This window comes from Phyllostomus discolor, chromosome 8 (genome assembly GCF_004126475.2).
Source record: "Phyllostomus discolor isolate MPI-MPIP mPhyDis1 chromosome 8, mPhyDis1.pri.v3, whole genome shotgun sequence".
NCBI classification, from domain to species: Eukaryota; Metazoa; Chordata; class Mammalia; order Chiroptera; family Phyllostomidae; genus Phyllostomus; species Phyllostomus discolor.
The window spans coordinates 143,850-157,312 of NC_040910.2; the positions used below are offsets into that span (position 1 = coordinate 143,850).

Consider the following 13,463-nt stretch of genomic DNA (forward strand, 5'->3'; position numbering starts at 1 on the left):
ACCCCTGTGCACGGAGGGTCTCTTGCATTGACAGGGAGCCCCGCCAAGGTGGACCCGGAAGGGGAAATGGCAGACAGCACAGAGGACATGCCCCTGGGCTCCCATGGAGGCACGGGCGAGTCTCTGGGCAGAAGTTCCACGGTGGCAGGTCACTCTGTCACTCCTCTCTGGCCTCGTCAGAACCCAGACAGGGGACACAGCAGGGGCTCAGCCCAGCCAGCGAGGGGACTGGTTCGGTGTCCTCCTGTCACAATCAGCACTGGCTTTCTGCCAGAGGAGCAGCCGGAGGTCCCCTCCTGCAATGGGCCCGGGGTGTGGCCGCTTGCCAGGCGCATGTCCAGGGCGGCTTAGGAGGGGTGGAGGCTCCGGGAAGAAGACAAGACAAAGGTCTCCCCCTAGCCCAGAGGGTTCCATCATGATGCCTAAGACACTGAAGAATTACTGACTTTTTAAAAAATACTGCCAAGTGCACTTCAGAAGAAGCCACGCAGCTGGCTAAGCACTGGGCTCTCAGGTGGTGGTTCTCAGTCGGGCACCACGTGGGCCCCAGAGGCTCCTAAACCTCCAGGCCTTGTCTGAGAGATGCCCGTCTGGTGCCTCGGGCTGTGGACTCAGGCATCGGTATTTTTCCCCAGTTTTATTGAGAAATAATTGACATACATCACTGTGTAAGCTTGAGGTATGTGGCATGAAGGTTTGATTACAAGTGAAATGACTCCAATAGGCTCACTCACATCCATTTTCTCATGTAAATGCAATAAAAATGAAAGGGAAAAAAGGGGGAAAAGATTCTCTTTATGATGAAAACCCTCAGGATTTCCTCTCTGAACAACACTCCCAGGTCTCCGACCGCGGCGCCAGCGGCAGTCGGCTCGCTGTTGGCTGCATTCTGTGGACACAGCGTCTTACGCTGGAGTCTGACCTCCTTCCTCCAGAGCCCGCCCCACCTCCACCTCTGGTAACCTCAACTCCGATCTCTCTCTCTCTCTCTCTCTCTCTTTTTATTCCAAATGAAAGTGACATCATACAGAACCCTAAGTTGTAGCACTTCTTCCTCGGGGTTCACGTCAGTCTTTCTCTCAAAGAGCTGCTTCTTGCTCACCCACTTCCTCCGTTCTTCAAGGCAGAGTATTTTATCCTGCCTTGTCCTTTCTCAGTTGAGTTTACATCTTGGTACAGTGGCTTTAATTTTTCAAGTAATTCCTGGACCTTCCCCACTTAAACAAAACAAGAGAGAGAAAAAAGGGTGTGCTTTAATATGTAATCTAGGATCCCTGGAGTTGCTGGAAACCTCTGAGGTACAATTTGGACTTACTGCTGCCCATGACACCTGGCACCCCAGGTCACCAGGAGAAGGTTTGGGGCCTGTTCCAGGACTGTCTGGGGTCTTGTTTCCAAGGCCCTTCACTCTCCTAACTTTTCATACAAAAACCCTGCCTTTTTCTTAGAGTTGCCATCACAAATGACATTCTGTGGCTCAAAGTCTATTCTCCATTTTATTCTAAAGCGTTCTTTACTTATTGTACTTTGATACCTTTTTATTAGTCATCACAGAGGAGGCTAACATTTGGGAAATGCACAAAGAAGTTGAAGATTTCAGATACACTGGATGAGGACCTGTGTTACTTCAACTTTGTCCATCGATTGTGAAAATAATCGAAAATAAGATCCATTTTCCTCATCTTTTTTACAGATGCTCTTTTGTTGAAATATTCTAAGAAATCTGAATTGTGGACGGCCCAGGAAACTGTGGTATACCTGGGGGACTACCTGAACGTGAAGAAGAAAGGCAGACAGAGAAACGCTTTCTGGGTCCATCATCTTCACCAAGAAGAAACGCTGGGGAGGTATTGCTTGAAAACATTGATGCCACTCCCATAGAAAGGGCTAATTTTCCTCTCTGCTAACTACTGTCGCCCCCTTACCACTCACTGTTCTGCTTTCTGCATCTTCAGTTACCCCTGGTCAACCGCAGTCTGAAAATTCCAGAAACAAACAACTCATACGTTTTAAACGTGTGCCATTTGGATGACACCACACACTGTCCCCTCCATCCCTCCTGGAACATGAATCATCCCTTTGTCCAGTGGATCCCCACCCACTGGTCACTTAGCAGTATCTCTGTTGTAGCTCAGCTGTTGAGGTATCGCAGTGCCAGAGTTCAAGTCACCCCGATTTTATGTCACAGTGCCACATTCACATACCTTATTACAGCGCATTTACCACTAGTTACTGCTGTTACTCTCTTACTGTGCCTGACTTAATAAGTTAGTCCTTGTCATGTGTATAGGAGAAATGTAGTGTATGTAGGAATCAGTACCATTTGCAGTTTCAGGCATCCACCGGGGGTCTGGGGATGCACCCCCACAGATACACAGATTACAGTGGAGGGACCACTATAATCACTTACAAGATTTTGAAAAGGCTGAGAAAGCTGGCCAGAATGTATGTTTTCAGCTTCCTGCTCCTCCTTCATCCTCATTGACTTATTGGTAACAGTTTCCACTGACTGACCGACATTCTGTCAGCTGTCGTGCACAGACCGGCATGACTCAGACCCATGATGGAAACGTGGCCGCCCTACAGGAAAGACAGGAAAGGTGGAGCGTCTGCCCACTGGCAGAGGGAGAATGTGCTACCAGTAGCCTAGTTAAACTATAAAGCCACACTTTTTGTACATAAACAAGCCTGCAGAAAAGGCAAGAGAACCCTTTGAGGCCTGAGATGCGTCACGTCCAGGTAGATACACGACTGGGAGCCCAGAGTCACCTGCACGCGCGTGGGCTGACAGGCCGCATGGCAGAGCTGCCCAGTGAGGGGCCCCGGGTCAGAGATGGCGGCGCGGAGCAGGGAGCCGGAATGGCTGCATCCCCCAGGAAACAGCCACCGAGGTGGTTTTGTTTGTCCGTAGATACGTTGGGAAGGAGTACAAGGACCCGAAGAAGCTGTGGCTCCATTTCTCCGATGTGGAGCGGCAGATGACCGCCCAGCACTACGTGACCGAATTTAACAAGAGACTTTATGAACAGAAGATCCCCACGCAGATATTCTACATCCCGTCCGCAATACTGCTGGTAAGATTAAAGGGAGCAGGCTCTCGGGTGAACGGGCCCATAAACACAGGTTAGACTTCTCTCCCCAGCCTACCATCCATTTTCCTCCACCATCACTCCCGTGAAAATCAGCTCAGGCACCAGCCTCCTCTACCTGCTTCATCCACGTAGACAGGTAAATGTGGCAGGACCGGCCATCCCCTGAGTGGGCTGGCCACACATGGGTCCTGTGCCTGGCCCCACACGGTCAGGGCAGCCCTCAGCAGACCTCCCTTCATCTCCTCTACTTTCGGAGACTGCGCCTGACAGCCTGTCCCCTCAACATGGCTCACAGACCCCAATTCGTACCTGTTGGCCCCCAGCCCTGTGCCACAGCTTCAACATTGTAGTGAGAAAACGTGGTTATTAGGTTTTCACTTTCCAATAAACCTGTTGTGAAGGTTTTGCTCCAAACCTGTCCTCCTCTCATTTCTACCCACGGCTCACAGCTTTGTCTGCTGGGCCCTCCAGGGCTAATGAATCTCTTCACAAGGATGCCTCTCTGAGTATGAGGGCAACCGCCCCGCTGACTTCTCTCCTCTTTGGATTGAGAAGACCCTGCTTCTCCAGAAATCCTCATTCACACCTAAAGGATTTTTTTTTAACTTTGTGACATTTTTAGACCTATTTAGGCCCATTTTTATTACAATGATAAACTATCTTCTGTTTTTCACTGTCTTTATGTTGAGTACCATGCCAGGCATTTCACAACATCAACTCTCACCTTCTGAAACAAGTCTACGAAGTCAGTCACACTCGGAAGTGCTTGCGCTGGGAGAGCAGCCTGGGGCCCCACTCGTGACCTGGCCGTGCCCCCTGCAAGCCTGCCTGGGGGCTTGCACATCACAGCCCATGTGTGATGTGTGCACTTTAATGCAAGAGTAATAATTTTAGGTTCTATTATATGCTGTACCATGTGAAGCACTTTACATGCAAATAAAGAAACCAAAATCTAGAAGTAAAAAACCTCCTAAGTGGCAAAGCTGAGGTTCAAAGTGGTATCTGCTGGTCCCCAAAGCCTGTACCTTCACTATTAGGTCACATGGGCCCCCGTTTCTATTTTTCAGATTCTAGAGGGCAAGAGGATACAAGGATGTGTCAGTGTGGAACCTTACATTCTGGGAGAGTTTGTAAAATTATCAAACAACACGAAAGTGGTGAAAACAGAATACAAAGCCACGGAATATGGCCTGGCTTATGGACATTTTTCTTATGAGTTTTCCAATCACAGAGAAGTTGTGGTAGATTTACAAGGTATGTGAAACTGGGGGTTACTTTTTATATTTAGAATTATTTATTTGTAAATGTGGGGGTTTGTCACTAGCTCTACCAGTCACTCTTTAATAGACTGTTCAGTGAATATTTAGAATTAATTGATTTGACTCTATGTAGCAAATGATGCCTGAGAAAACATCTACAGCATATGCCTCTAAGATGTCAAATAGTCGCTGTAAAGATTGGGCTCATGTTCTTTTGAGCTAAATTCTGGAGCAAATCCATGACAGATTTTTAATTTTTGCCTGGTGGACTTGAGTGACTAGGTTTCTTCATGATGAATGTTTCCATGTGTGAAAATCTTCTGGCTCTTTCCGTGCTCCCAACTTCTGCCTTTGCTACAGGTGTGATATTGGGATCATTAGGGAACAAAGAGCTGTGTGTCCTTGAATCTGACTTCTTCTACATCTCCTGTGTTCATATTTTTATTTTCTTTCTGTTTGGTATATTATTTATCAGAATCATTAGCCAACACTCTGCACTTTGTTTAAATGATAAAAGAGGTTACTTCTAATTATTTCTGCTGGTGATTCGATAACATTCTCCCAGATCTTCTCTGTCCCCTTCCACAGCATGTGGCACAACTTCCAGCCACACTGTGACTTACACTGACTGAGACCGGCTTCCAGTCCACCTCACTGCACAGACACTGTCTCTGGACAAGCACGGGCAGCCGACAGCTTGTCCATCGCAGTGTGCCCGGCACCCGAACCAGTGTTTCGTACACTGTGTGCACTCAATAAATGTTTGTTAAGCAAATTAATATACAAATTCATGAATAAGGCACTAAAGAAATGTGGAAATTATGAGAAAACCATTCAATATTGTGATTTTTTGTACTTACGTAAGTACCTTTTATTGCTCTGTAATTCCTTGAAAATCGGTGGTTTGGGTGTGTCATATATGATGAATTTAATTATCCAATATTCAATTCTTTCTTCTTAAAAACAGTAATTGGACTTTGTAGTACGAAATCCCCCAGTGGAAATGCATTAAATGTAGAACGCAGGGTGACCGCGTCGTACGTGTCTGAGCTCAGACAGTTTCCCTGAGAGGCTCTGCTGACACGCACAGCAGACCCTGCCCTCAGGCCTGCTCGCTCCCTCCAGGCTGGGTGACTGGTGACGGGAAGGGGCTCATCTACCTGACAGACCCCCAGATCCACTCTGCTGACCAGAAAGGCGTCGCTGCCAACTTTGGAAGACGGGGCATTTCTTACTTCTTCAACCACCAGCATGTGGCCTGCAATGAGATTTGCCGTCGTCTGTCTCTGACCAGGCCGTCGGCTGAGGGCCCAAACCAGCCTCGGGCGGCGCAGGTCGGGGGCTGACGGCATGAGGCGAGCTCTCTCCTGCAGGTACGTGGGGCTCGCAAAGCCTGGTCCAAGGGGGCTGGGTCTGGGCCGTGACTTGTGAGGGGAGCTGGTGAGTGTCAGTCAGTTCCAGGCCCACATTGAATGACAGTGTGAGGCCTATGGAGGCTCCCTGCTTCTGACACAACCACTGTTCTTCCCTCACAGTCCTTTCCCCCAATACATGTCCCGTGTGTCTGATCCCTTCTTAGGATTGGCTCCTTGAAGAACCCGTACTAACCAGTTTCTTAAAGAAATGGGAAAAATTACCTTATTAACGAAATAAAGGGAAGAAATCATACTATAATATCAAAAGATGCAAAAAAGTGACTTAAAATTGAAACTCAATTCATGGTTATAAGCTCTTTGCAAACAGGGCATAAAGCAATGACAGAATTGGGAAATCTCCATCTTGCATTAATGAAACGGACCCGGGCCAGGTGACCATGAAGGGCACACTGTCCACGGGCTGGGGGGACTCATGCTGGCGGTGCTGACGGGGGCCGCTCCCCCTCGGTCAGCCTGTCCCCTGAAAGTGGGATGAGAAACCAACGACAAAACAGCACCTGGGGACAAGCAGGGATTTTCCACGTGAGCTGGGTGTTCGGTACCATCAGGGAAGTGATGTCTTTAACATTTCTAATTTCCTTCTCTGGTCTTTCATATTTCTTTCTGATAGCAAAGTTGATACTGGGAAATTTTCAAGTGGTTTTTTTACAAAAATTCCATTACACTTTTCTAAATTGAACTAAATAGATGACTTTGTATTTTAATCTTTTGCCTGTGGAGTTGTGAGAGGGCGGTATTTAAATAGCTAACTTCCAGAGGTGGAGTTAGACAGGAGGAGACTGGTTGTGTTCCTTGGATGTCGGGAGGTCGGGCACTGTTCTCGTGGGAGGCAAAGCTCGTCTCAGCCGTCTGCACACACAGACTCCTCCACGCAGACTAGGTGTGAAGTGGGGTGGGGGGTGGTGAGAGAAAAACAAATCTCTTTGTTATGGTGCATAAGCGGCGCGTGAGCAAGCTTCGCAGCTGTGCCAGGAGCTCGGGCTTTCAGCACATAAAGCCAGTGTGAATAATCCTTTCTCAGAGCAGTGGCTTTGTCAGGTGAACTTGAACGGCGTCGGATCTGCCCATTCCCACCGCACTCGGCCTGTCCCCCCGGGGCCTTCGCCATCTTGGCTGTTGTTTAAAGAGAACGAGCAATCCATCATTGGCCCAGGGAGCCACTTTCTCATGGAAAAGTCAGGCCAGCCTGTGACAGGGCGCTGCCCCAGTGTTCTGCAGATTAAACGGCACTTGGCAACTCACGTGCTCCCAGAAGATTAAGTGGGTTATCTTGTTGTGCGGCCCAGACAAAGGGCTCCCCTCACAGGCAGGGGAGCCTTACAGAAGCTGGGAAGGTGGAAAACAGAATTTTACAAGAAAACTTACCCAGGATGTTATTTTCCATTTACCTATCTCCCCCACAGACCACGGCACAAAGCAGAACCCACCTGCCTGGGAGGTGCAAGGTCATCCCCAGGTATGGCCGCCCCTTCCCGGTCTGGCTACAGGTGACAGAGACATGGTGATGCATTTCCTGAGGGGCATCAGGGGTCCTGCTGCTACAGTATCAAGTTTCTAACATGGTAACCCGTGGTGTGGTCCACACAGTAATAAAATCCTGCATGAATCTCCTACAGAGATGAGCTTACAGTGCAAGCTGGGGGTGTAGCCTTTAACTTACCAAGCCAAAGCAAATGTTTATCATATTACAGAAAATAGTATTTTTTAAATCATTGAATCTCTAGGGCATGTGCTGTTTTTAGAACTGATTTTCAAAAGCAAGAAGAAAAATACAAACATAGTGTTTAATTTTATATTAAGTAAATACATTAATTAAAATTATTGTAAGAACATATCTTTCTAATTAAATATTTTTTAAAACTTAAAATAATGTAAAAGTTCAGTTTGTGTTTTGCCATTTAGACACTGGGAAAGATACAGACAACAGAGAAAGAATCTCGATTCCTTTCAGGTTCTGGTGGACTTGAGGCAGTGCTATTATCAGAAATGTCTTCATTATTTATATTTGGTGCATATTGTGACACTGCAAATTCTCTCTTAAAGTACAGGCCATTTTTCTAGTGAGAGGGATTTAGAATCAAAGAGTGCTCTGTTACCTTTAACTGAATCTTCAAACACACCCCCTCTCACTGCCTGTGCGTTCCCTAAACGTCCCGTCACAGCACAGGGCAGCCGTGGGCCGTGTGCACGTTGCTCACGCAGCACGACGACAGAGTCATCCTCCACTTCCTATACAAATCACCAAAACAACCAGGGGCTGTAGAAACACTTTTGTTAGACATTTGACATTGTCTTGTCCAAATAGCAGAAGGACCCACAGCGACTGGCTCTCAGTAGTGAGCCTTCCCTCTGGGCAGGGCACCTGGGGCATCTGCAGTGTCCCCTTGGGCCAGACCGAGGTCCCTGAGCCACCTGCATCAGCGGGCACAGGACCCAGGGACAGGAGCCTCTGGCCAGCTGCACCCTTCCCGGCCTCCAGGGCATATTTGTGTCAGAGCCGGGCCGGCCAGGCCAGCACACAGCCTCTGAGCCTGCGGCCTGCTTGCCCAGCACAGAAACACAAGGAAGACTCTCAATGCATGTAAATGTTCAGAGCGATGGGGCCCAGGGGCCTTTGCAAAAATGCAAAGCCACAGATTGTTCCAACAAAGGAAATTTGAAATGCCAAAGTCCTAGGGCTTCGACTGACCTGGGTATTAGAGAGAGCACCACAGCTCTGTGCAACTCACAATCTCCCGCCAGACTGGTCCGCCCACCCCTCCTGCCCCTCACGTCCCAGAGTCCCCACGGTGTGGCCTCTGCGCTGTCTAAGCTGAGCAAGGACACACACGCAGAAAGCACCACCCGCAAGCCTCTCAAGACGACAGGATCTCATGGCAAGGTGGATTAAACTTGGCTTCTCTGAAAGTGCATCGCCAAGTATCAGCTCCACTACGTTCCCCTCTGGGTCACCAGAGGGACACAGACGGGGGGGGGGGGGGGGGGGGGGGGCGGTTAGGGGACAAGTGCACCCTGCAGGGGCCAGCAGCCTCTTGTGGTTGGCCGTGGCTGCACAGCAGTTGATGATTAGGATACCGACAGTGCCAACTTGCCCTCGATGTCAGAAGAAGGCCAGTCTTTGTCACCAATAACTTTAAGAATTAAATAAAGTACAGATCAGTAGGAATTAAGTGCTTGGTCATGTGGTGGACATCAACTGTTTCATTTCCTTGGCAGTTTTTGAAGAGACACGAAAAATGCTGTGCTCAGAACATCTGCGACCCAGATTGGATCTCAGATACTAAAAGATGAACTGATTCTTGAAGAAAATTAATGTTTTATAATTTTGAAAATCAACCCAGCTATTAAGAAAATACTGTTTTCAGGAAGGATTTCATTGTCTAATACAGCTGACTCATGCACCTGCTGAAAGAGAAGAGACTGCTAAGGTTTGCATATTTATTAGGGTATTTCCTTTGAAAAGATTATCTATTCCCTTCTGCTGAAAATGGGTTCCCTTTGTCCCTGCAAAATAACCCTAGAGTTATTTTTTCTTTCAACCCTAACAATATGTTTATGAAAAGAAGTAAGGTTCAGAGAGCCACCAGCACCTAAGTCTAAATGCAACAGTGTGACCTTTAAGGAAATACACCCACTTTTTTGGTGGTGGGGGGGACCTTTTAAAAATCCAGACCAGGTGGCTGCTTCTCAGCTGCAAAGGCCCCTGTCCACAACTTTAAGTAGAACTGACCCTTGGTGTCCCTCTCAGCTGTGGGATGGAGGGAACAAGTGAGAAGACACACCCACCTTTCCACCCTAGGCCTGCACACAGAGGCTCATGCACAGATACACACACGTGCTCGTGCACACAGACACACGTGCACACACACTCAATCACACACAGAGGCTTCCTTACACTGTCACAAATTTCTGTGGCAGGGCCTCAATCGCACAGTAATTACTTGTTTATGTGTCTGCCTCCCCATTAGCTTGGGAGCACGTGACAGCGGGGACCTAGTTCAGTGTGTCAGCCCCAGGGCCAGCCCGGCCCCCGGCTGTCAGTGAGGCCTTGTTGAATGAGCGAACTGAATCATTAAAACTCACAAGATGAATTGAGAGTGCAGTTTTATGATTGGCCCATTGTGCACCACGCTTGGTGCGATACAGTGTCTCACATCGCGCCCTGCACCCTGCACGTGTTCCATGCATGTCTGCAAGCCGCGTGAATGAATGACGGCAGGTGAAAAATCTCTTAATTAGATCCAGAGGGCCCTCTTTATTTGTGGAGCCGAATAAGAAAGGCGTTCTCAGACACTGGAGAGAGCTGTGCCGACATCTTTGTTTTTCAAAAGACTCATCTGAATGGTAATGAGTGTGGAAAATGGATTAGCTCCTGGGTGGACAGGCTTTTTGTTTGTTTGTTTGTTTGTTTGTTTGTTTGTTATTTGTCTTTTTTTTTGGTCTGGAGAAAAAGTGAAAATGCTCAAGTGCTTCACTATTTACTTACAGCCAGTCCCTTGTTTCCTGTGATTTTTATTTTGGTGCTTATTTAATTAACACAATTAAACTGTTTTTGGTTCACAGATTAAAATTGGTAAAAAAAAAAAACAAACAAAAAAACTGTCCCCAGTGTTGTGTTGATGTTGAGTTTGATCATTATTTTATGTATCTGTCAATGTGACAACTCTGGAGAAAGTGGCCCCCTTCGGCCCTTGGCCTCCAGTGACAAGGACAGTTCTTTCCTCCAGCAGGGCTCTCTTCCTGTGCCGCCAGAATGCATCCGCGACCTGATTTTTAAAGATGATTGATAAATGTTGCTAACCTACATTATATGCATTGTCTCATAATCTGCTTCACATAAAGCACAAACTATTTTAAAAAGAAGACACAAAGCAGGCCTATGATTGGTCTCGGCTCAGAAACCAGGTGTTCTAAGGGCAACAAAAAGGCTGTTTTTCAAGTGTCATGAGCTACAGAGCGCGCCTCCTCCTTTGGCCAGACCGGGGGAGCATTACTGAGATTACGGGCACATCCCACAAGTGAATGAGGCCCTTAAGCTTCCTGTAACCAAACACTGCTCTTGCTTCCTGTTTTTTTCTTCATCTCGGAATTATTCTTTTTAAAAAGATTTTATTTATTTGTAGAGAGAGGGGAAGGGAGGGAGAGACAGAGGGAGAGAAACATTGATATGCAAGAAAAACAGTGATTGGTTGCCTCTTGCACACCCAACTGGTGACCTGAACAGCAACCCAGGACTGTGCCCTGACCAGGAACTGAACAGATGACCTTTTGGTTTGTGGGAACAATGCCCAGCTCACTGAGCCACAGCAATCAGGGTTCAGAGTCATTCCTTTGTACCGCTACCCGAGGGTTAAAAGAAGACTAATAGTTTCACCCTAAAGAATTAGAGAGAGGCGAGGAAACTGCAGAATAGTCTGAAGCTGGCAAAGGTTAGTTGAAAGTTAGAAGGAAAGAAGCCATTTCCATAACATAACACAACACAACATAACGTTCAAGGTGAAGCAGCAAGTGATATAGAAGATCTAGCTAAGGTGATTCATAAAGGCAGCTGAACTAAAGAAGATTTCCAATGCAGGCAAAACAGTCTTGTATTGGGAGAAGATGCCATCTAGGACCTTTGCAGCCAGAGAGGAGAGGTGCCAGCTTCCCAGCGTCAGGCACAGGCTGGCTCTCCTGTGAGGAGCGAATGTAGCTGTGACTTCAGGCTGAAGCCAGTGCTCACTTACCATCTGGAAATCCTGGGGCCCTTAGGAATGATGCTCTGTCTACCTGCCTGTGCTCTACAAATGGACAGTGAAGCCTGGATGACCACACAGCTGTCTACCACACAGATCACTGAATGTTTCAAGTCCACTGCTGAGGACTACTGCTCAGAAGAAAAGTTTCCTTTCAAAATACAGCTGCTCTCTGACAAGGCACCTGGTCACCCAAGAGCTCTGATGGACAACGAGATTAATGTTGGTTTCATGCCTGCTTAACATAATATTTATTTGGCAGTCCATGGATAAAGGAGTAATTTTGACTTTCAAGTCTTATTATTTAAGAAAATACATTTTGTAAGGCTGTAGCTGCCACAGATAATGACTCATTTGATAGATCTGGGCAAAGTCCATTGAAAACCTGGGGAAAGAATTCACCATTCCAGATGTCATTAAGAACACTCATGATTTGTGTTAAGAGGTCAACATAGCAACCATTTTTTAAATTTATTGGTTTTAAAGAGAGAGAGGAAGACAGAAAAACGTTGCCACATTGCTCCATCCATTTACACATTCATTGGTTAACTCGTGCATGCGCCCCGAGCAGGGATCGAACCTACCACCTTGGTGTATGAGGATGATGCTCCAACCAACTGACCTACCCAGCCAGGGCCAACATAGCAACTTAACAGGAGTTTGGGTAAAGGTGATTCCAACCCTCATGAATGACTTTGAGGGGCTCAAGACTTCAGTAAAGAAGTAACTGCAGCAAGAGAACTGGAATTAGAAGTGGAGCCTGAAGATGGGACCGAATCACTACAATCTCAGGATAAAGCTTGAATGGATGAGGAGTTGCTTGTGGATGAGCCAATGGCTTCTTGAGATGGAATCTACTTATTGTGAAGATGCTGTGAAACTTGTTGAAATGACAACAAAGGATTTAGAATATTCCCCAAACTGAGTTGATGAAACAGCTGTTGGGTTTGAGAGGACTGACTCCAATTCTGAAAGGAGCCCAGCTGTGGGTAAAATGCTGTCAAACAGCATCCCGAGTTATAGAAGGATCTTTCTGAGAGTAAGAGTCAACCAACAGAGCAAAGGTCATTGTTGTTCTATTTAAGAAACTGCCACATCCACCCCAGCTGCCAGCAGCCACCCTCATCATTGAGCAGCCACCAACATCAAGGCCGATCCTCCACCAGCAAAAAGATGACAACTCACAGAAGGCGTAGAGGACGATCAGCATTTTTAGCAATAAAGTATTTTTAAATTAAATCACATACATTGTATTTTAGACATAGTGCTATTGTACATTGAATAGACTGTAGTATAGTATAAACAACGTTTATATGCTCTGGGAAATAAAAAATTCATGTGACTTGCTTTATTGTCGTATTTGCTCTATTGCAGGGGTCTGGAAGTGAACCCGGAGCACCTCTGAGTTGTGCCTGTATGGAGTCAGTATGTTGTGCCTCCGAAACTCATACAATGTTACATATCAATTATACATCAATAAAGAAGAGTTCAGAACCTCTAAGTAACTTATTCAGATTTCCACAGAGAGACGCTATTTTTTTCCTCTCCACACAGTTTTTAATCAAACTATCAACTATCCTATGGTACAGGCAACAGTGTCTTCAGCCAAACACTGACTTTTCTGAGAAGTAAAACTTTTCTCAACTTGCCAGAAGGCTGGGACTCCTGTTCCACAGGGTTCAGTGACCCAGTGGTGCAGCCAATGGCCTTTGAGAAAAGGCATCTCTCTGGCCGATGACAGGGGCACCCTGCTCCCAGGGGCCAGCATGACTCCCAACCGGCATGCCACACTGGGTGCCCCGCCAGCCGCCACACTCCACGACCTCAGTGCTCCTTGGGCAAGCCAGGCGTCCTGTTAACAGGAGCTGAAGTGCAAATAGCCGCTCTGCCCCGGCTCCACCCCCTTGGCTAGGGTCCCGCTTCTCTGCTCAGGGCACAGAT

At 47.1% G+C, this 13,463-nt stretch overlaps 1 protein-coding gene across 6 annotated transcripts in view; it reads left to right on the forward strand.

Moving 5' to 3' along the window:
* Positions 1 to 9,878, forward strand: part of ALPK1 (alpha kinase 1) — a 56,006-nt gene extending 46,128 nt beyond the window's left edge. For 4 of the 6 annotated variants that reach the window (XM_036031708.1, XM_036031705.1, XM_036031709.1 and 1 more), the window contains 4 exons: positions 1,694 to 1,847; positions 2,912 to 3,074; positions 4,160 to 4,346; positions 5,477 to 9,878. In XM_036031708.1, the coding sequence (XP_035887601.1) occupies positions 1,694 to 1,847; positions 2,912 to 3,074; positions 4,160 to 4,346; positions 5,477 to 5,697 (725 nt within the window). In that variant the 3' untranslated portion in view covers positions 5,698 to 9,878. Of the gene's footprint in view, positions 1 to 1,693; positions 1,852 to 2,911; positions 3,075 to 4,159; positions 4,347 to 5,476 lie in introns of all 6 variants that reach the window. The other 2 variants (XM_036031706.1, XM_036031707.1) reach the window with 2 other exon arrangements.
* The last annotated feature ends 3,585 nt before the right edge of the window (positions 9,879 to 13,463 follow it).